This window comes from Anabas testudineus, chromosome 22, assembly GCF_900324465.2.
Source record: "Anabas testudineus chromosome 22, fAnaTes1.2, whole genome shotgun sequence".
Taxonomy (NCBI): Eukaryota; Metazoa; Chordata; class Actinopteri; order Anabantiformes; family Anabantidae; genus Anabas; species Anabas testudineus.
The window spans coordinates 1-22,781 of record NC_046630.1 but is presented as its reverse complement, the minus strand read 5'-3'; the positions used below and the strand labels follow the sequence as shown (position 1 = coordinate 22,781).

General features: G+C 43.3%; 3 protein-coding genes across 3 annotated transcripts; 1 reads left to right on the top strand and 2 right to left on the bottom strand.

Moving 5' to 3' along the window:
- Window positions 1-5,512: 5,512 nt before the first annotated feature.
- On the top strand, window positions 5,513-7,023 carry LOC113148321 (DNA-directed RNA polymerase II subunit RPB11-a). The gene is made up of 3 exons (XM_026339984.1): window positions 5,513-5,731; window positions 6,263-6,371; window positions 6,836-7,023. Exons 1-3 carry the CDS (start codon window positions 5,589-5,591, stop codon window positions 6,935-6,937), a joined length of 354 nt encoding a protein of 117 aa, XP_026195769.1. The 5' UTR covers window positions 5,513-5,588; the 3' UTR covers window positions 6,938-7,023.
- A 1,293-nt stretch (window positions 7,024-8,316) lies between these two features.
- On the bottom strand, window positions 8,317-15,661 carry LOC113148129 (deoxynucleotidyltransferase terminal-interacting protein 1-like). The gene is made up of 13 exons (XM_026339640.1): window positions 15,256-15,661; window positions 14,860-14,930; window positions 14,666-14,762; window positions 13,386-13,484; window positions 13,239-13,298; window positions 11,442-11,498; window positions 11,303-11,361; window positions 11,180-11,222; window positions 10,799-10,857; window positions 9,488-9,548; window positions 9,063-9,134; window positions 8,692-8,747; window positions 8,317-8,610 (listed from the first exon to the last, which is right to left on the bottom strand). Exons 1-13 carry the CDS (start codon window positions 15,328-15,330, stop codon window positions 8,502-8,504), a joined length of 918 nt encoding a protein of 305 aa, XP_026195425.1. The 5' UTR covers window positions 15,331-15,661; the 3' UTR covers window positions 8,317-8,501.
- A 3,574-nt stretch (window positions 15,662-19,235) lies between these two features.
- On the bottom strand, window positions 19,236-22,527 carry LOC113148128 (mRNA (2'-O-methyladenosine-N(6)-)-methyltransferase-like; the record flags this gene model as incomplete). Its single annotated transcript, XM_026339639.1, is given in 13 exon segments — window positions 19,236-19,436; window positions 19,560-19,887; window positions 20,184-20,273; window positions 20,275-20,357; window positions 20,618-20,711; window positions 20,817-21,001; window positions 21,091-21,177; window positions 21,461-21,562; window positions 21,565-21,632; window positions 21,792-21,951; window positions 22,037-22,136; window positions 22,221-22,304; window positions 22,376-22,527. Coding segments are annotated over 13 exon segments (1,557 nt in total), but the record flags the coding sequence as incomplete, so codon positions are not given.
- Between the last annotated feature and the right edge of the window lie 254 nt (window positions 22,528-22,781).

Genomic DNA, 22,781 nt, shown 5'->3' with positions numbered 1-22,781 from the left:
TACATGCACGTTATGCATTAAATAACTTTGTTTAACCCTAGGACTTCACTTGTCTGTTTGCTGTAGGTTTCACCTGCATCTAGCTTACTAACTACTACTCTAGCTTGCTAGCTTAACAACTTACTATGTAAGTAGTTAAGCTAGCACTAAGGAGAGAAGTCAGTCCAGTCTGTACAGCCCTTCAGGGATCAATTATTGTACACTAAAATATAAAGGGCTCTTGCTCTAAATAACATCCTGTGGAGGTAATAACTGAGCTACAGTGTCAGCAGCAGAAGAAGAAAGAGAACAAGGAGAAATGCTGAATCTTCTCAGCTCATCACTAGATGTACAACAGCTTAAATGCTAGACAGACCTTTAGTTTCACATTCTGGGGTTGTTGGGTAAATAAGGCTCAGTCCTTCCTCAGAAAAAGAAGAGTTGGGTCGTTCTTTGCTCTCTACACCAGGATCTAGTCTGGCTCCAAATCCTCCACTGGTTGTTATTTCCCACAGATTCAGGTTTTCAGATTGTCCAGACTGGCAGGAGGCAGGAGGAGGATTTGAGGCCAGAGATTTATTCAGAGTTTTGAAAGAAAATATATCAAATGCTCATAAAAGCACTGCAATGAACCAGGGTGACTGTTGTTAGAAACACTAACGTCAGTGAGCTGAGTGACTGTTGCTGTGTTGTTCACTTTGAGCTGAACTAACTTCAGTCTAGTTGTGTGTGTGTGAAATCAGCTGTAGCTTGTTAGATCAAGTTATTTTCTCCAGGGACGTTGTAGACGGAGTACTTGTGTCTGATCAAATCAGTGCATCTTAGTGCTTCTATGTGTCACTGACTGGAAATGTTGGTCCATCATCCTATGCTGTGGTCTAGTAGGGCAGCAACATGAAGGTGGCAGACACCAACAGGCTGAACAAACTACAAGGTGGGCTGGCTCTGTTCTAGGTGTAGAGCTGGACCCTCTTTTCTTTCTTTCTGTCTGTGTTGAGAACGACTAAGGAGGCAAAAGCATTTCCCTCTGGATTAATAACGTTCTTGAATTGAATCTTGAATCCTGTGTGTGCTGGGCTGCAGCTTCATGCCTCCATCTAGTGGACTGATAGTAGAAGTAGAGCAGCTGATGGCAGCTCCTCTGCCTCCCACTGGAAACAAGAGCCAATGATGGAAATGAGGATTTTTAGGTTTAGGTAGGAGTTTTATGGATTCTGTCTCCAATCATCTTGCTTTGATGTTTTTCTCCTTGACTTAGATGTTTTTGCTTGCCTTGTTACTCACTTGTAAGTCACTTTGGATAAGAGCATCTGCCAAATGACAAAATGAAAATGTAATCTAGAACTGAATATTTCATCAGGACATTTTTACTATTCTTCTCATTCTATTTGTCAGTTATGAAGGAAATGTGACTAAATATGTGAGCGTCACCAAAGTTGTTGAATAGACTCTCCTGGACCAGGAGAAAAAGTCACAAAACACACAGTCACAAAATAACTTGTGAAAATCAGACTTTGCTTTTGAATTGTGGCTTAACAGAGGTTTTTAACAGAGGTAAATTAAACTGGCCTCGACAAAAATGATGGTACCCCTAGAAAGATGTTAAATAATTTGACCACGGGGACATGTGACTAAAGTGTGTCCTGTAATTAGCTTCACAGATGTCTTCAAACGGAGAAAAGTTCCGTCCGAAGTTCATTTTCCTCCCTGTGGGTTACAGCGGCCAACTAAAGGAGATATTCTGGTCAAAGATAATGCTAAGATTTCTTACGGTGTTATTTGAGGCCAATACTAAGTCATCAAGGGTGAGAATGTGATTAGACATAGTGTCACAGGAGACTGTGGGGACTGTGGACCGAGCCAATGAATTGAATCATTTTTTCAATCGATTCCAGGCTGAGTCACAGAGCCCACTTCAGTTCACTAACTGCTCCTCAGTCCCTCCCCCACACGACTCAGCCACCACCCAAACAATCTCAGCTGAGCAGGTGAGAAGAGAGCTGCACAGGCTTCACCCCACAAAGGCTGCAGGTCCTGATGGAGTCAGTCCAAGGGTGCTGAAAGCCTGTGCTCCTCAGCTCTGTGTTGTTCTCCAACACATCTTCAACCTCAGCCTGCACCTTGAGAGAGTTCCTCTAGGGTGGAAAAAGTCGTGCCTTGTTCCAGTGAATAAGACGCCACGTCCCAGAGTCCTCAATGACTACAGACCAGTGGCTCTGACATCACATATTATGAAGGCTTTTGAGAGGCTGATCCTGGAGTCCCCCCGACCTCTGGTCAAACCCTCACTTGACCCCCTCCAGTTTGCTTACCAACCCCATATTGGAGTGGCTGACGCCATCATACACCTTCTCCATCACACCTACACCCACCTGGACAAGCCTGGGGGCTTAGTGAGGATAATGTTTTTTGATTTCTCCAGTGCATTCAACACCATCCGTCCTGCACTGCTGGGAGAGAAATTTAAAAAAATGCAGGTCAACACTCCCCTGATTTCCTGGATCATGGACTACCTCACCAACCGGCCACAGTACGTCCGCCTGCAGAACTGTGTGTCTGACACTGTGGTCTGTAGCACAGGTGCTCCACAGGGGACAGTTCTGTCTCCATTCCTCTTCACCCTGTATACCTCAGACTTCAGGTACAACTCAGAGTCCTGTCATCTTCAGAAGTTTTCTGATGACTCTGCAGTTGTAGGATGTATTAAGAGTGGAGATGTCACGGAGTACCGTGGAGTGGTGGACAGTTTTGTTGACTGGTGTGGACTTAATCATCTGCAACTGAACATCAACAAAACAAAGGAGCTGGTGATGGACTTCAGGAAATCTGGGAGTCCTGTCATCCCTCTCTCTATACAGGGGGAGGAGGTGGAGGTCGTGTCCGAGTACAAATACCTGGGAGTGTACTTGGACAACACACTGGACTGGACCAAAAACTCATCAGCATTGTACAGAAAGGCTCAGAGCTGGATGTACTTCCTGAGGAGACTCAGGTCCTTCAACGTCTGCAGCACCATGCTGCGGATGTTTTATGAGTCTGTGGTTCCAGTGTCATCTTTTATGCTGTGGTCTGCTGGGGCAGCAGCATGAAGGTGGCAGACACTAACAGACTAAATAAGCTGATCAGGAGGGCTGGCTCTGTTCTGGGGGTGGAGCTGGACCCTCTACATGTTGTGGCTGAAAGGAGGATGCTGTCCAAACTCCTCTCAATCTTGGACTACCCATCCCACCCACTGCACAGTGTGTTGGACAGAGGAGCACGTTCAGCCAAAGATTTATTAACATTAAATGTTCCACAGAGCGCCACAGGAGATCCTTTCTACCTGTGGCAATCAATCTGTACAATTCCTCCCCCCTCTGTAAGGGGTGGGGGAAGTGAAACTGTCATAAACTTGCTGTGAATATATTGACCCAATTTCATTTATCTATTTACGTATTCTGTATATATATTGATTTTTTCGGTATTGATGTTATTGTGTATTTCTGTTTGTGTATTTATGTGGTGTTGGATCTTTCCTGGTTGTGGTTCCTTTTCTTTCTGTTTGTTTTGAGAACAATGGTAATGAGTAGGTAATAAAGTTTTTTGAATCTTGAATCTTGAATCTGAGATTTTTAGGACCAAACAAAATAACCTCTGTCTTGTCTGAATTTAAGAGAAGGTAATTGGAGGACATCCAGGCCTTTATGTCTTTTAAGCAGCTTGAAGTTTGACTAACCCTGTGGAACTCTGTAGCTAACTTTTTTGTGCATGGAAGACTCATCATTAACATGTACAACAAACTAGAATCTATGTCACAGATATGATTTAAACCAGCCTCGTGCTGCTCCTTTAACTCCAATGACATGTTCCAGTCTGAGTCTGGTTCTTGCTCCAATGCGCTAGGTGGCGAAACTCTACACCGGTGTGTAAGCCAACAATCCCCTGTGTGTGCTGTGCAGGTGGAAATAGGGGAAATGCCACTGTGTGTGTGTTACCTGAAGGCTGTAGTCCGGTGTGGTCTGGACTCTGATGACAGTTCCGTCAGTCCTGGGATCCTTAGATCCATCCATATATACATGGGTGAAAGGAGAAAGCAGCTCGTAGTTAATTACTGGTTAAGTTTAAAAGGGTATATGGGGGACTACCCCACAAAAGAGGTTTTGGAGGACTGTTGGGAGAGAAGGGACATGAATAAAGAGAGTTTTGGACGGTGGGAGATGAGGCAGCAAGAGAGATGGAAGTCCTGGAGAGGGTTTTTTTTTTGTCCAGCTGTGATTTGGCATGTGATTCCACTATGGAGGTTGGAGAGTCCAGTTGTAGATTTGGAAGTATTAAGGATTAAACAGGAAAGGAACACTGGGGATCTAATGATCGAGTTTCATGAGCATGTGGAACAGCGATACCCTGGGTTCACCCATGTATATATGGATGGATCTAAGGATCCCAGGACTGACGGAACTGTCATCAGAGTCCAGACCACACCGGACTACAGCCCTCAGGTAACACACACACACACAAACACCTGACTACAGCCCTCAGGTAACACACACACACACACACACAACTGACTACAGCCCTCAGGTAACACACACACACACAACTGACTACAGCCCTCGGGTAACACACACACACACACACACACCTGACTACAGCCCTCGGATAACACACACACACCTGACTACAGCCCTCAGGTAACACACACACACACAACAGACTACAGCCCTCGGGTAACACACACACACACACACACACCTGACTACAGCCCTCGGATAACACACACACACCTGACTACAGCCCTCGGGTAACACACACACATACACACACACACCTGACTACAGCCCTCGGGTAACACACACACACACACACACACCCCTCACTACAGCCCTCGGGTAATTCACCTGTCCCACTTCTGTTGACAGGAAGCGTTTACCAACGCCATCACCGACCTGATCAGTGAACTATCTCTGCTGCAGTTACAGTGCTGAGTTATAGAAGGGACATATTCAAAAGAACATTGAATGATTTAAGTGTATATTCAGTGGAAATGTATGCCATTGTATTGGAATGGATAAAGCAAATTAAGCCAGGTCAGGTGTTAATATGCAGTGATTCTGCTTCTGTCCTGTACAGCATTAGATCCCGTTCATCTAAGAACAGGCTGGACCTGCGGTTAACACTGCTGCCATTATATTCAGAAGCAGTAAGTCAGGGTTTGGACATTAGATTTGTGTGGACACCTGCTCATGCAGGCATAACTGAAAATGAGAAAGTTGATAAGTTAGCCAAGCAAGGTTTTAATCAAGAACACGTAGACATCGATATTAAATTGTCAAGAGAGGGGTCATGATGGAGGACTTCAGGAGGAGAGGCTTACAGGCGACTGATTTAAGTCATATTTTAAATAGTAGAGGCTTGGATAGACGCAGAGTCTTCAACTTCCTAAAAACGAAATATAATAGCTTTCCTACAGATGGCAGCAATGCGACATTTTTGGATGCCGGCTGCCTTAAAACCCCAGAGAAGAAGAAGAAGAAGAAGAAGAAGAAGAAGAAGAAGCCGGAAGTTACCGTCTTACTTTAAAGGATAGTTTCCGGTCAGTACCCGGTGTTGTTTGGGCTGAAACCGGGAAGATGAACGCGCCTCCAGCTTTCGAGTCGTTCCTGTTGTTTGAGGGAGAGAAAAAGATCAGCATCAGTAAAGATACTAAAGTCCCCAACGCCTGCTTGTTCACCTTAAACAAGGAGGACCACACGCTGGGTAACATCATCCGAGCGTAAGCGGCTAACACGCACAGCTAGCTCAGTTAGCATAGCTAGTTAGCTAGCACCTAAACAGAACTGTCGTTCTGCAGCTTTAGATGAGATTAATGCTCTTAATGCATTTTACTAAAAACTGTTTGTCAGACTAGTTACATTTAAGAAAGATGAGATTTACGGAAAACTGAACTGATGAACAGTAAATGTCACCCTGTCTAAAAATTATTTTCTACAAACTAAATGAACTAAAAAATCTCAGTCGACAGATTAGGGTTATAAAATAAATAATAAAATAAATAAATAAAATAAAATAATTAAAATAAAATAAAATAAATAATTATTTTTATTTGGAAATTTAAAGACGAAAAGAGAACATCTCAGATTTAGCTCTAATGAATATCTCATTAGAATTATACACCTGAAAATAAATCTCCAATCAGCTGCTGCTGTTATATTTACACACTGACGTTTTTACTCTTCAGCTGTTTCTAAACAGATTTGATCAATAGAATCACCTGATCAACACCTGGTGTGTTTGTGTTTGTCAGTCAGCTGTTGAAGGATCCCCAGGTTCTGTTTGCTGGTTATAAAGTTCCTCATCCTCTGGAGCACAAGATTGTCATCAGAGTCCAGACCACACCGGACTACAGCCCTCAGGTAACACACACACACACACACCTGCCTACAGCCCTCAGGTAACACACACACACACACACACCTGCCTACAGCCCTCAGGTAACACACACACACACACACACCTGCCTACAGCCCTCAGGTAACACACACACACACACACACCTGACTACAGCCCTCGGGTAACACACACACACACACACACACACACACCTGACTACAGCCCTCGGGTAACACACACACACCTGACTACAGCCCTCGGGTAACACACACACACACACACCTGACTACAGCCCTCGGGTAACACACACACACCTGACTACAGCCCTCGGGTAACACACACACACACACACACACCTGACTACAGCCCTCGGGTAACACACACACACACACACACCTGACTACAGCCCTCGGGTAACACACACACACACACACACCCCCCTCACTACAGCCCTCGGGTAATTCACCTGTCCCACTTCTGTTGACAGGAAGCGTTTACCAACGCCATCACCGACCTGATCAGTGAACTATCTCTGCTGGAGGAACGATTTAGAGTTGCCATCAAGGACAAACAGGAAGGAATTGAGTGATGCCCCACCCCCAATGAAGTCACTTCCTGTTATTCTGACCCCCCCGCCCCCCAGTTTGTTTGTATTTTTATAAATAAAGTCTGATGCCACCAGCGGCAGGTGTGGTGTGTCATGTACCTGTAGGCCAGTGGAAGAATCTGTTTCCCATCTGTCAGAAACACGATGACACACTGATTTTGCTCTAGGTTATTATACTGGACTGTGGTACTGGTTCATAAGAAGAGAAACTGTTTTATTTCCCCTGGAGTGCTGAGATAAACAGTGGTAAATTTATAGGGAACACAAGGTTAAGACATCATCCTTCAGGAAGATAATGTTCAGTTCTTGTTTCTACAGGTGTTAAATTCAGTGATTTAGTCTGTGTGTCACAGTTGAACTGTCTGACAGTTGTTTAACATCACTGATACAAACTGATTACCGTCGCCTTCACTTCAGCTGGATTAGACTTAGTTAGTAGACACAAGTGTTTCTAATGAACTGGACACTGTATGTCTTTTAACAAAACTGAGACAAAGATCTTAGAGCCGATTTCAGACACATCGAAGAAATGTTTCCTTTTAATTATGATATAGGAGACTGTCATTAAGTTAAACTGCAAATTTCAAAACCATTATCTCAAAAATGAGATGCTGATCTCACCCTTAAATATAGAGGGGAAATATCTCCATATTTGTAGAAAAAGATATTTATCTGCCAACAAAACATTATCTCACATTTACAGGAACTGTCATCTCAACAACAAAAGTTTTCTTTAAATTTTAAGATTACAAGGAAGAAATCAAAATATTTTCTTAAATCATGAAAAAAGTAAAGCAAATTGTTCTTCAAATAATACAGAAAATGTCAATTTTATGAAGACACCTGTCCTAATTAGGTTTGGCAATTAATTAGGAACTGGTAACAAAATGTGGCCATACTTACTAGTAGTTCACCCTGTAAGGCCCCAAACATGCTTTACACAAGCACACGAACATGAACGCGTTGACGACACGAGCAGATCAAACTTAGGTAACAGGTGTCATGACTAAAACTGGGCGTTTCCGTGACAGCGTCACCCAGAGCTTTCAGTGATTTATGATATCACCTTGTGGACTGGGCTCAATCATGTCAACAGGTATGCGAGAGTTCACGCTGGCGTCAGACGAGCAGACTGTCATCTAATAACGATTTTATATATTAACCTTGTAACTAGATACAAGGAAATGTCTCCAGTTTGTTTTCTTTGGTTGATGTCAATGTGGGCTCCTCAGAAATATTCACGTTTCCAATTTTGCAGGAACAGTCCAACATTAGCATAGCACAAAGACTGAAAGCAGGGCGACCTGACCTATCAAAAGATAAATAAATCCACAACACTTCCTAAATACTGGACTGTGGTACTGGTTCATAAGAAGAGAAACTGTTTTTTGTATCCCAATCAGATTTGACTTTATTTCATAAAAACAGCTGTAAAAATAAAAACTATAGAAGGAGCCACATGATCAACATCTTCCATTTGATGGGCTCACTGGTTTTAACAACTACTGTTTATTTTATGAGAGAGGTCATAGGTCATGTGGGTGGGTCAGGGGTCCTGGTCTCTCTGGGCCTCCATGGCTCTCTTCATCTTCTCCACCATCCACACAGGAACAGAAAATGGCTTCAGCTCATCCATCCTGACATCTGGACAGTCCCTGAACACAGCACACACAGACTTTACTATGGTAACCACTCACACACACTTGTGCAAGTGGTTGCAGTGGAGACAGACTCACTTGTACTCATCACTCCGGGACAGATCTTGGATGTCCTCCTCAATCAACAGGTAGGCCTGAAGACAGAAATGTTAGAGCCTGAATGTCTCAGTGATCTAGGTCAGGGTTTTCCCAAAAACTGGCTGATCCATAGAACAAGGACTGAAAGTCAGTGTAGTTAGTGGTGAACAGCAACATTTGGGATTAGACCCTGAATCGCTGACCGACTGATCATTTCCTGTAAGCTGAACTTCACTAAAATCCCTGATTCCAGATATTTCCTGTCTTTTCAAATTAAAAGCCTAAATACGAAAGAACTAAACCTTTAATGTGGTGAATTAGTTTAATGTTGGGTGATAAGATAAGATAATAAACAGTTTAGGGTTTCTCACCATCTTCCCTCCTGTCGCTCTCATGTGGTGTCTCTCTGCCAGCCACTGCTTGTCCTTTGCATCTGCTGCGTACTGACGTATAGTTTTACACACACAGAGAACACAGGTCAGTCAACCGCCAGACATGAGAGTGGAGGCACCTGACCAGGTAACACAGGTGCATGTTTTTCTTTACACTTTACAACTGCTTCCAGTTTCGGTTTAACTTATAATTTGAGAAACAAAACACCAAGCTGTCGAGTTAGATCCAGACCTGACATGAAATAAGGAAAAAATTCTTTTGGTGGGGTTAGTATGAATTGAAGTACTAAGTACACCAGAAAACTGTAGTACAAGTACAAAAGACAGAAAATGAGAAATATGGAACTTCTCCTGCTTCACTCTGATACAAATGGGAAGCAGTTTAGCTGTGTGTGAGATCTCACCTTGAACAGGTCGGCATGTTTGATGTAGATTCGCCCTCTGGTCCCGCCCATCCCCAGCGCCCTGTGAAATCACAGCGACAGTTGACCTTTAACCCTAAACCTGACTGTTGTTGTTTTGCAAGACAAAACCAGGACGTCTCAAAGAGTCCACTCGGGCCCTCACAGAACTGTACTCTCCACAGGAGCCTTTTGATTAAATTGTTTAATTAACTTCGATGTGTAAATTCTTAATGTTTGACTAGCAACAACAGAGAACACAGTAGAAACACAGTAACTTGTATCAGTCCCAGGTTTAAATCAGTTACTGCTGAGGACAAGCCTCTAACTAGGACAGGACATGTACTGGAAATTAAGTGCCGTTTAAATATGTTTGCTTGTTTCCGTGGATAACAGATTTTGCTCTGACATAGAGTCCTGAGATTTAATCTGTTGTTAGTGCTAAAAGTTTTTCACTTCTGGTGACTTGGTCTGTTGTCGTTAGCTTCAGCTTAGTAATCACTGAGCATTTACACCTTAGTACTAACAAAGGCACCAAAATTAGTTGGGTTTCCACTAATTTCACCTTATCTCACACTCCTCGCCCATCAGGACGGGGAGGTGGGGCAGGATTGCTCATCTGTGACACATGGAAGTTTTCGCAGAGTACGAAGCTGTCACGATTACTACATCAGTTACAGTCCACAAGTTTCTCTGCACCTAAATCTTGAACAAAAAATATTGTGCTTCCGCCTCATGAAGCTGAAACAGAACACTTTACTTTAAAGTTCTTCTCCTTAGCTTAGATATTTGCTTTGTATCTCACTTAAAAGTCACTTTGTGTGTGCCCAATAACTAAATATAAATGTCGTATACATCTTGTGTTACTGTGTGTTGATAAACAGCTCCACCTGCAGCTTCACCTGTTCTCAGGTGTGTGACGGGTTGTTCCTGTAGCAGCACTCTTTAAACTACAGGTACCACTAAGTTATTTACCTGCACTTCAGAAACCAGGTTACAGTCGATTTTCTCCACTAAGCTGATTTCTTAAGTGTCATGTAAACAGGAACCTGGTTTCTGTGAAACTGAAACCAGCACCAGCACAGGTTTCCTGTAGCCATCTGAATAAGTCACTATTCAGCTGATGAGGCGTCTTTTCTGTCTTCATGAGTTAAAATGAAACGGGTAATGCAGGTAGAAGCTGGGTTTTAGTGGTTTGACTGAGTAACTACTCACAGATGTGGTGACTGAGCGTGCTCAGTTTGAACACAGGTGAGTTCTCCACTCAGTGTGGAATAAACCAGCTTTAGACATGTTCATGTGTTGGGGACTCACTTGTTGGCTCTGGAGCCGAGAACAAACGTGCTGCTGTCGTTCAGTCTGGACGGATCCCACTGAAACACACACAGGCAAACTCAGGTAAACAGTGTTCCGCTGCAGGCATTTAACCTGCAGCTGCACCTGCAGACATCTTGGTTTGTTGGATGTTGGAATCATCAATGTCACCACATCTAAACTACGTCATCCTACAAATGTTCTGCATCCACACACCCCTCAGTGACTCAGGCCTGAATTTAATCCTGTTTCTCAGTGTGTGATGGACAGAAACCACTGAACACCTGACTCCATAACACACGCCAGTTTCCTCTGTAATAACTTGACTATGTGCTCATACAGGTCGAGGTCACCTGTCAATGATGCTTCACCTTTACTCACCTTTGGTCCTTCTCTCTTGATGGGATCAGACTTTGGCTTCACCCTGAGGACATAGGTAGCAGGTGAGTTTCAGGTGAGATAATCTACCTGGATACTGATGTCACATGCATGTCAGGTTCTTACTGAGAGGAGAAGGTCAAAGGTCGATCAGAGTTAAAGGCAGCACCTGGACGAGGTTTCCTCTGAGGATGAGAATGATCAGAGTTAATGACATTATCAGTACTGACACCTGTAACACACCTGAGGTCTGAGGTGACTTTACCTTCTTGAGGAGGGGGCTTCCTCTTTGACTGCAGTCTTCATCAGCAGGTCTGGATCTCTGACAGGATACAAAGAACCAAATCAGAACTAGGATGGGCCAGATGTCAAATTTAATATTTGCTGGGAAGTTAAAAATATTCGACCCACAGGCGTAGACACACTGAAACAAATGTATCTACATGCTGAGTTAGTTAGAGTTCACGAGCCGATGGCCTGGAGGAAAAAGCTTTTTCTGTGTCTCAGTTTTGGCCATTAGACCGCAGAAGTGCTTAGCAGAGGGAAACCAGACCAACAGACAGTTGCTGTGGTGGTTTGAGTGAGAGTTTGAGGTAGATGTCCTGCAGACAGGGTAGAGGAGCCTCTGACATGTGCACAGCCACACGTACAACTCTGCAGAGCTTTGCAGTCCTGACTAAATCGGTAATGCACCGATTTAATCTACTTTCTATAAGTAATCCTAAATAGAACATCTTCAGGACTGCTGGTGAAACCCCAAATTTCCTCAGCTGATGCACATGGTACAGTCTCTGCCTGGCTTTATTCACCTGGGCCTGGATGTGGTCAGACCAAGTCAGGTCCTCGGAGATGTTCACTCCTAGAGACTTGAAGCTGCCCACTCTCTCCACAGTGGTCCCTTTGATCATGAGGGGAGCGTAGGTCCGTTGCTGTCTCTTTCTGCCGTCCACAATGAGTTCTTTAGTTTTGCTCACGATCAGAGAGAGACAGTTATCCTGGCAGCATGATGACAGTCTCTGGCTGTTGGTTATGAGGCCCAGAACCACAGAATCATCGGCCAATCTCACCATAGAGGTGGAGCTGTGAGAGGACACGCAGTCGTGCGTAGACAGAGTAAAGAATGGGGCTCAGGATGCAGCCTTGTGGAACACTCAGTGTAGGAGTACCTGACTACCTGAGGTCTGCCAGTGAGGAAGTCCAGGATCCAGTAACAAAGTGAAGAATTCAGGTCAAGATCTTTAAGTTTACAGGTGAGCTTTGAGGGTGCTATCGTATTGAAAGCTGAGCTTTCAATAGAAATGCTAAGCTTTCGATACAGTAAGGCGCTGGGATGATGACGGAATTTTTTTAAAGCAGTTGGGAACCACAGATGTGGCGAGGGACTCATTAAAGATGGAGGTAAACAGATTATGTTTACCTGCTTTAGTTCATTGCATGAACTAGCCCAGAACATGTCCCTGTCGATGTCTCAAGTGCCACCTATAGAATGGCTTCTGATTGAGTGGTCCGTCATCTCATTTCCCTACACACCAAAGGTTCTTCAACAAGCCACTTTATATTCTGGCATGAGGAAAATGGAGGCGTGGTCCGATTTTCCAAAAGCCAGCAGGGGGCTTTTTTGTAGCTATTCTTGAACTGAAAATAGCAGTGATCAAGTGTGTTTTCCCCTCTAGTTAGCCAGGTAATGTGCTGATAAAAGTTTGCCACGACCTGTTGGAGGCTGGCTTTGTTAAAGTCTCCCATGATGACGATCAGGGCAGCATCAGGGTGTTTGCTGAGTAGCCGCTGAGCACATCATGGAGCGCAGACAAAGTTGAACTGATGTCTGCAAGTGGCATCAGAGACTAATTCAAGTGACGGTCATATCATCATCATCATTGTGTATTTTACCCCGTTGTGCTGTGACCTCGTTCTCGTTAAAGTTAGGTGAGTGTTAAAGACAAAATAGTCTACATGAAATATTACATTTTTAAAAAGTAAATGTCGACTCAAATATTTAAAAATCATCAACTACATCAGAAGCAGAACCAGACGAGGTTACTGCCTGTTTGGGGGTCCTTACCTTGATAGCGACCTCTGGCCCTGCCCTTTTACCCTCCCCCTCTGGAAACAGCTGTTTGGCCTAGTGATGATATCAGAGGAAACCATGGTAACCATGTAGATATACACAGATGAGTACAGGTGGTGAGAGAACAGGAAGTGAGCTCACATGTTCCAGGACATTCCTGCATGTGTCTTTGATCAGCTGATCCGTCTGAATATCATCTCCAACATTTTCCTTCACGTTCTCCGCCGCCTTCTCAAAGAACTGCAACACAGACACACCTGTTCACACCTGTTCACAGTGGGGTTGCAGCAGTGTACCATGGTATAAATATTGATATCATACCATCTGCATTTTCTTCTTACTGGTATTGATGAGGAAATCCAACAGGACAGATAATCTCACCTGTTTGATTCACCTGTCAGACTCAACATGTGCTAAGTCTCCACCCACCCCCCAATAATGCGTAAGTCAGGTTTCAAGAACAAACATGGATTTGCCTTCAAGGACAGATATCCTGTATGTAAACATGTGTAAACACATCCAACATGTTGAGCTATCTTGGAGAATGCGAGTCGTAAACGAAGACCGAAAATCAGTCATAAAATTAAACAATAAATGATATAATAAGTAAATCTATTTCCACATGCCGGATTCCAGCAAATAGTATCAGATATGTTCTCTTAAAATAACACAAAGCTCATAATGTCCAGATCTGCTTTGAAGACTTTTCTCACAATTGTTGTAATTTTGTACAAACTGATCACACATTTGATTGAAACAGTTTGATTTATTTCTAAAGAGAGATTCGTATTCTAATTTTGCTTGTTATGAACTTTCTTATTTATTTTCAGAGGAAGACATTTTACACATTCGTCCGTCAAAACAGTTTCTAATTTGTTCAACGAAAACAATTTCTGCAATCATTTATTTAAAGGTTACTGTCCAAGATAATAATGGTATCATCATTATTCCAAATAAAACAGGAATCACATGAAGATCTCTGTATACTGGTGCAGCTGTTTTTTCCACCACCAGCAACGATATTATGAATAGATGAATGAATAGGCAGCTGGTTAGTGTAGTGGTAACATCACCGTCTCCCATGGCCTACCACCAGTAGGGGTCCTTAGCCAAGACCTCCTCACGCTCACACTGCCTATCATTGTACCCTACTTGCAAGTCGCATTGGATAAAAGCATCTGCTAAATGACTAAAATGTAAATAAATAGATGCATTAAAGAATCTAAAGGTTAGTTTACAGTTAAACTGAGATAACTTCTGTTGTAAATTGGCGCTATACAAATAAAATTGAATTGAATTGAAATTGAATTCAACTAAATTCATGACAAATTAAATTCTTTTTTATTCTTCATGTGTTTAACTGAAACTGACAACCCATCAGGAACACATCTAACACCTGTGTTTCAGGTGTGACCCCTGACCTTGTGATACTTCCTGAACACAGCCATGATGTCATCGTTAAAGCTGGGCTGAAGCACCGCCCTCAACAGGTCCATGGACACCTGAGGATCCGTGTAGCTGTGCACACGCAAACACACGTCACACGTTATCAACAACACAAACAGGTGAGCGAGCACCTGTGCAGGAAAAACCTACTGTCCAAAGCAGCACTGACCTGACTGTCATGTGTGAGCGTCGTCCTCGTCGGTGAATCTGTCTGTGTTTGATCATCAGGTTCCACGGCTTCTGCACAGAGAACCAGACAGAAATACACAACAGCTGGTGAAAATGAGTCAGATTAATGAGATGCACTACAAAAGTGTTTTTCAATGACTTCTTTAAAAAAATATTTTTATTCTTATATTTATTTAGTTACTAAATCTATTTATTACTTTCTGACTATATGGGAACAAAACGTTTTACTTATAACAAGCTATACATTTCGTATTAGATATAAATCTATAAGACGATAGATATAATAACAAAAGATTAGATTAATTTCAAATATCTGAATACAACATTAACATTGAGCTAAGCTAGTCCATTAGCCGCCATTAGCTATGGTTCGTACCGGACTCTGCTCCGGCGGCTCCGGTCCGACCTGCTCCAGCCAGTCCCGGCCTCCCTCACTACGGTGGCCTCCCATGGTGGAAACGGTGCTGATCCGATCCAGCCCGATCTGGCTCGACTGCAACCGAGCTAACTCCGTCAGGCTAGGCTAACAACAGCTAAAGCTAACAGTGGGTAGCTAATGGCGTTTTACCTCCTGAACCGATGTTTAACAGCACCGTTACCGGATTGTTACCGCGAGTAAGGGCGTAGACAGACAGCGGGAAAACGACAGATGACCACTGATAAACCGAGTAATCGATAATCAATCATCAACACCGAATGTTTAATGTTTGTTTTCAGGAAATCACTCGGATTCCGCGTTTGAGCCGCAACAACACTTCTTCCGGTCACATTTCAAAATAAAGACACGTGAAAATGTCAAAAAGCACTTTTCAAAATAAAACCACAAACGGTGGCAGAATCGGGACTCATTGTCTTTAATTGTCAAGTTCAGATGCTTTCCGATGAGCGGTTCACCTATAAACTAATGTGCTTTTGTCAGCCAGACACACTGAGCTTGTCTGTCTGACACGAAAAAAGAAAATAGAAAGTTTAATCAAAGTTATCATCCGTGCTCACGACACCTCCCAAGCTCCGTAGTTTACATTTATTATATGTAATATTTTTAACTTACTAGCTCAGAGTAGAGTCTCTGCTCCTCCACATCAAGAGGAGCCAGCTGAGGTGGCCTGGGCATTTGTTCCAAGGACCCAAGGAAGACCCAGGACACGTTGTCTCTCGGCTGGCCTGTGAACGCCTCTTGATTCCTTCAGAAGAGCTGGAGGAGGTCTCTAGGGAAAGGGAAGTCTGGGCATCCCTGCTTGGACTGGCCCCAGAAACGTGGAAGAAGATGGATGGGTGGAACTACTATGAAAATTGTTACTACATCTGATCATTATATTAAAAGGTTGTGATTATGTCCTTAACCAATAATTACAAAACCTAACAAAAAAATTAAACTTTAAAAATCTTTATCATAAACCAACTAACCAAACAACATGTGATGGTGAAGATCTGAGATAAGAAAGGTTGAATATCTGTGTGTAATTCAAATGTATTTATTAGATGGTCCAACTCTGACATCAGAAGACAGATGTCTCTTGTGTTCTCAGGAGAACCTGTGACCAAGGTGTACAGTGTACACAAGAAGCACAAAAAAAAAAACAACAAACAAACACACAAACTGTACTGGTTTTGCTGGGTTGGATATATTTTACTGCAGTTTGTCTGCAGAGGGAAGAAGGACAGTTTATTTACATTCTCCAGCTGTGATGACCACAAACAGCCAAGCCTTCATCCACCAGCGGCGTCGCCTCATCCTCCTCCTCATTTTTAGTCTCAGAAAAAGGCAAATTTTATCATCAGAAATGGAAATTAAGAACCTTTACATTTATTTACATTTACAAACTGTGACTGTGGAAGTCACAGTCGCTATAATTATTAAAGACATTTCCTCATATCGAGATAGTGCTGTTAACTACACAAATTATGTTTTATTTCCCCTGGAGTGCTGAGATAAACAGTGGTAAATTTATAGGGAACACAAGGCTAAGACATCATCCTTCAGGAAGATAATGTTCAGTTCCTGTTTCTACAGGTGTTAAATTCAGTGATTTAGTTTGTGTGTCACAGTTGAACTGTCTGACAGTTGTTTAACATCACTGATACAAACTGATTACCGTCGCCTTCACTTCAGCTGGATTAGACTTAGTAGACACAAGTGTTTCTAATGAACTGGACACTGTGTATGGACAAATCGAAGAAATTGTTTCCTTTTTATTATGATATAGAAGGAGACTGTCATTAAGTTAAACTGCAAATTTCAAAACAATTATCTCAAAAATGAGATGCTGATCTCACCATTAAATATAGAGGGGAAATATCTCCAAATTTGTAGAAAAAGATATTTATCTGCCAACAAAACATTATCTCACATTTACAGGAACTGTCATCTCAACAACAAAAGTTTTCTTTAAATTTTAAGATTACAAGGAAGAAATCAAAATATTTTCTTAAATCATGAAAAAAGTAAAGCAAATTGTTCTTCAAATAATACAGAAAATGTCAATTTTATGAAGACACCTGTCCTAATTAGGTTTGACAATTAATTAGGAACTGGTAACAAAATGTGGCCATACTTACTAGTAGTTCACCCTGTAAGGCCCCAAACATGCTTTACACAAGCACACGAACATGAACGCGTTGACGACACGAGCAGATCAAACTTAGGTAAACAGGTGTCATGACTAAAACTGGGCGTTTCCGTGACAGCGTCACCCAGAGCTTTCAGTGATTTATGATATCACCTTGTGGACTGGGCTCAATCATGTCAACAGGTATGCGAGAGTTCACGCTGGCGTCAGACGAGCAGACTGTCATCTAATAACGATTTTATATATTAACCTTGTAACTAGATACAAGGAAATGTCTCCAGTTTGTTTTCTTTGGTTGATGTCAATGTGGGCTCCTCAGAAATATTCACGTTTCCAATTTTGCAGGAACAGTCCAACATTAGCATAGCACAAAGACTGAAAGCAGGGCGACCTGACCTATCAAAAGATAAATAAATCCACAACACTTCCTAAATACTGGACTGTTCCTTTACAGGTAAATTCATAGACTGAGGGGGTGTGAGGTCTGACGCCGCTTGGTCCAAAGACTTGGTCTGAAAAACATATTCAGGAATACGAACATCATTTAGAGTCAAAAAGTTTCATGCACAAAAAAAAACAAACAAAAAAACATATCACCTACAGAGAAGAGAACAGCTGAGCTGAGGAATTATAAAAATAAGGTGGAGGAATATTCTGCTGGTTAGATGTCAGCATTACTGAGGCATACACATGTCTACTTTTACAAGATATAGATTTTCTTAATAACACTTTGGTTTAGTTTAAAACAAATTATCATAAGCTTTATAATACACAAACGGACCGTCTCTTAAAAAACTGTTAAATTAAATCAATAAAAAAAGTTCAACATAAACAGTTAAACAATTAAATCTGTTTTTTACCAATCAATTTAACAGCAGATGAGGAAAATGACATCAACAGACTTCAGGCTGTACACTATCTACAACGTAACAGACGCCCGATAGGACAACCTATCAGCCAATCAGAGAGCTCGCTGGCAGCTGCCAGTCACGAAGTGTGAGGAGCGACTCCGCTGAAAAATTATGCGAAATGTTCGTAAACCGAAATCACGCTCAAGATTTTTGTTCCACAATCGAGCATTAAAAGTGATTGATTACATAACATACAGAGGAAGAACTGACTGTTTAAAAAAAATAAAAGAAAAGAAATCCCATTAATACATTAAAGTAGTTAAATGTATGTCCTAATCACACTGGGTTCTCTGTGTGTACGCAGAACGTAAGTCCTCACACTTCACAACTCTGAGCTAAAGAACCACCTCCAACAGCACCACCTGCTGCCAAACACACCTTTGTAAACACCTCTGCCATCACGTCTCTGATCAGACTTCAGTTTACTGAGCCCGTCTGTTTTCCATGACCACTTCCTGTAAATATGACCTCCCTGCAAAAGCCCCACCTACTCCTACTCCTTTCCACTGAAAGCTTGCTCTCCCACAATGCACTGTGGCCTCAAACTGATCGGCTGGGCCATCCTAAGGAGGTGGGCCTGAAGCAGGACACCGCTGGGTTTTGTGACAAGTCCAGGAGGAACAATAGCTGCCTTATCAACCAATCACCAAGCCCTGTTGGTGTGGGACCAATCAGAACATAGTCTTCCAGTGATGACATCACAGATGATATCACAGGTGAATGAAGAGGTTTTTATTGCTGGAGCTCCAACACGTCTCTGCTCAATTATAAATTCCTCTTGTTAAATCTCGCATTGTCTGGAGAGCTTGTTGCTAAGCAACAGCCATCCCTGGAAATGAATCAGCTACAGGTGAAATAAAGCTCTAGGAACCACAATGTCAGAGAGCTTTAACCAATCACAACAACCGATTAGAGCAGGGACAAACCTGATTGAAGGGATGCAGTGATAGAATGACTCCAAGGGTTAAATCAGGTGTTAGAGGCACACTCAGGCCCCACCCTCTCCACGGCCGCAGCGGCATTGTGGGTAAGCGGTAGGAGGCTGAGGTGTGCTACAGGTACTGATGAGGGACAATCTGAACAGACGAGACAACGATCAGAACAAACTAATGCTGAAAATCAGGCAAGACTTAAACACCTGTCCCACAGGTGAGGACACAGCCTCACACTGTAACTCCGTCTCTCTACATGACAGCCACCTTGTCTCGAGGACTGCTGCTGCTGCTGCTGCTGCTACTGCTGCTGCTACTGTTGTTACTGTTGTTGTTGTTGTTGTTGTCATGACCACCTGGTGACATCACACTGCTCTGTGTCCTATCAGAGCTCTTGGGGACGGAGTCTTTGTCTCCAGGGGTGATGTGAGCAGGACCAGGAGAGGACAACGAAGAGGTGCGAGAAGAGGAGGGGCGGTAAGCCGCAGTCAGTTCAGCCAGACGCTCCGGAGTTGGACCCCACTTTGAAAAACCTGCGTCGTTTTGAAGAAAGAGTACTGCAGTACCGTGTACTGCCCGGTAGTACATCTCATCTCTGTAAATACACAGATCTACATTAGTATGATACTATAGAGTAAATTTCCTTAAATTACACAGACTTGTAAAGTTTAACATCACTCCTACCACAGTACTACTGTATGTAGTACATATTCTCGCAACAAACATCGACTTGACTGAATAGAGTAATACAATGGTAGTTTTAGGTCGGTGTGAAGTTATCTGGAAGTTGAGTCACGGTAACTGGACTTCCTCCTTATTAGCAAGTCTTAATAACAGGAAGGAAGTCCAGTAGTATCAGTGTAGTTCAGTGTAGTTCAGTAGTATTAGTACCTCTTGCAGATGTGTTGGCTCCCCGACCGATATTCATGTTCGTAGGCTGGGATGCTCAGCTGGTGGCGGAGGAACCGACTTCCCTCCATGGGTCAGAGCTGGAGTCACGGGGTCTCGCCACTCAGGGACAAAGACGATGAATGACAGAGGCTCCGATGACTGATCCAAGAGCTCCTAGCAGAGACAGACCACAATGTGTTTACCTGGATATACAAGATGGGGTCAGTACCAACCTGTACAGACCTATATTCAGCTGGTCAGGCTCAGACCAGGTTCAGATGCAAGCCCATGCAGACAAGGCAAACCTGGTACAGGCTGTATGAATGTGTCTGACTTTAGACTTTTCTGACTTCAGACTAACGTTTGACCTTTCCTGCTCATTTGTGTGTTGTTCTCATAAATACAGAAAAGTACAAAGTTATTCCTGGACTAACCTCGAAGTGTGTGACCATGGAGTCCATGAGTTCTTCACAGAACGGAGGGTTGGCTTCAAATGAGCCACTGACTGGACAGAAAGACAGGAACGGCCTAAAACAAAAACTCAGTTACTAACACAGTTTTGTAATACTGCAGTAGTAGAACTGCAGTACTTTAATCTGATCACTGCTGTGGTGCTGGGAACACATTTCTCACCCTCGGGATCCAAAGAAGCCGTCAGTGTCAGGGAAAGCCGAGCAGAACTGTTTGAAGAAGCAATTCAGTGGCGACGCAAAACATTCGAAGGAAACGCCGAACTGACGGTTCAGCGCTTCAAACACAGAGACCGGCAGCGCCCCCTGCAGGCCCGTCCCCTCGTTGGCGCCGTTGCCAAACATTACCTGCACACATACAGCTCTTTAAATCACTAAAGATTCCAGAAACACGCTCTGAGGTGAGAAGCTGATAAGTTAATAGACAGTCAACTGACCTGGTATCTCTTGAGGAGGCACCAGACTCTGGACAGGAACTTCTCAAAACGAGGATCGTCTATACAGCTGTACCTGTACAACAGCTCCTGGACAGACAAAAACAGAAAGGTTGAGGTAAACCTCTCCCTCTGCTGGTGATAAATCCTTTCAGTGGCTTAAAAAGCTTACACCCCTGGAGGGCTTTATTGTGAAAGATTTGCAGGAAGTGATAAAGTAGAATTGACAGAAATAATGTGAATGAGTGACAAATGTGGTAAATACATCAACACTACAGCACAGCTTCATCAGAGCAGTATCTGCATTGACAGATACAGATCTGTATCTGTCAATACACTCAGTACTACCACCAGAACCACTACCAGTACTGACCAGTTTACTAAAGTGACCTCTGTTGACTTTGACCATCTCTCCTCTAAAGCGCAGACAGGCAACATCATTTTCAAAGTGAAGTTCCACCCGAGGGGGGGGGGGGGTGATGGGGAGGCCAGGCGCACCGGGTAACAGTAGACCAGCCGGGACTGTGGTGGGGACGCACACACCTCTGTTTTCAAAAACACACAGTACACACATACTGTGAACCCGCAGCATGCTCAGGTGTGTTTGTGTGTACCTGTGGACAGGTCCTGCAGCAGGCTCAGGTGTCTTTGTGTGTACCTGTGGACAGGTCCTGCAGCAGGCTTAGGTATATTTGTGTGTTTACCTGTAGACAGGTCTTGCAGCAGACTCAGGTGCGTCTGCCTCAGGCGGCGGCTGTACTCTGCAGACAGCTGGTAGATCTTGGAGCAGATTCCCTCCACAGAGTCTTTGGCGACAGCAGTGACATGAGGACCACACTGCTGCCTCAGGTGCTCCAGACGGTCCTACAAGAACAAATGTGGACTACATTACATCAGGAGACCTTCACCTGGGACTAAAGACTTGGTTCATTTTGCTGGTCAGAGTTACCATGTAGTCCTCTTTGCTGGCAGAGTGATCTCGACGCAACCAGCTCATGGTGTCTTCAGCATTCCACTTCACTACCTTCCTGCTCTCTGGACTAGCATTCCTGCAGAGGACAAAGGTCAGAGGTCAGAGCTCCTCTGTTCTCCTCCGCAGCGTAATACAGTGTGATTAGTCTTTTGTGACCTACCTTGAGTCGATCATCTTCTTGGCAGCTTCAGCATATTTAAACAGCAGCTTCCGGGCCTCCTCTTTGTACTTGATACGAGACAACCTGAGAACACAGTGTTAACTTTATTGTTCTGCCAACTCCTGTGTCAGCAGCTCAAACTGTCCAACAAGTACCTGATAGGGATGTCGTTCATCACCTCTCTGAACATGGACGGGGATATGACGGGGTCACAGTCGCTCGGCAGTAAGGGGTCGTGGCCTTTATCGATCACTTTCCTCTCTAGTAGCCAACGATTGAATGACTCCCGGGGCGGATCAATACCTGAACCACAGACAGACACATGTCAACATAACAAAACCTTTACTGTAGTTTGATGATGCAACAGGTCCTGAAGACATGACTCTCTGTGATTTTCAGGAACTACTTGATCCAGATCATAGATGTCCTGGTTCAAACATATGAAGTCTTAATCATATTGTAAATATGATCTGAATGAGAAATTTACTTTGGTTCAGTGAACCCCAGAATCTTCGTGTGTTTTTTGGAGTGGATTTCAGCAGAGGTGTCATTGGTACCTTC

What these genes read in the sequence shown, in the direction of transcription:
- LOC113148321 (XM_026339984.1), top strand. Translation starts at nt 5,589, where the DNA reads ATGAACGCGCCTCCAGCTTTCGAGTCGTTCCTGTTGTTTGAGGGAGAG. An exon ending in CTGGGTAACATCATCCGAGC is followed by an intron (nt 5,732 to 6,262) that starts GTAAGCGGCTAA and finishes TGTGTTTGTCAG; the next exon opens with TCAGCTGTTGAAGGATCCCC. An exon ending in CACCGGACTACAGCCCTCAG is followed by an intron (nt 6,372 to 6,835) that starts GTAACACACACA and finishes TTCTGTTGACAG; the next exon opens with GAAGCGTTTACCAACGCCAT.
- LOC113148129 (XM_026339640.1), bottom strand. Translation starts at nt 15,330, where the DNA reads ATGGGAGGCCACCGTAGTGAGGGAGGCCGGGACTGGCTGGAGCAGGTC. An exon ending in GAAGCCCCCTCCTCAAGAAG is followed by an intron (nt 11,362 to 11,441) that starts GTAAAGTCACCT and finishes TCTCATCCTCAG; the next exon opens with AGGAAACCTCGTCCAGGTGC. An exon ending in AACATGCCGACCTGTTCAAG is followed by an intron (nt 9,135 to 9,487) that starts GTGAGATCTCAC and finishes ACTATACGTCAG; the next exon opens with TACGCAGCAGATGCAAAGGA.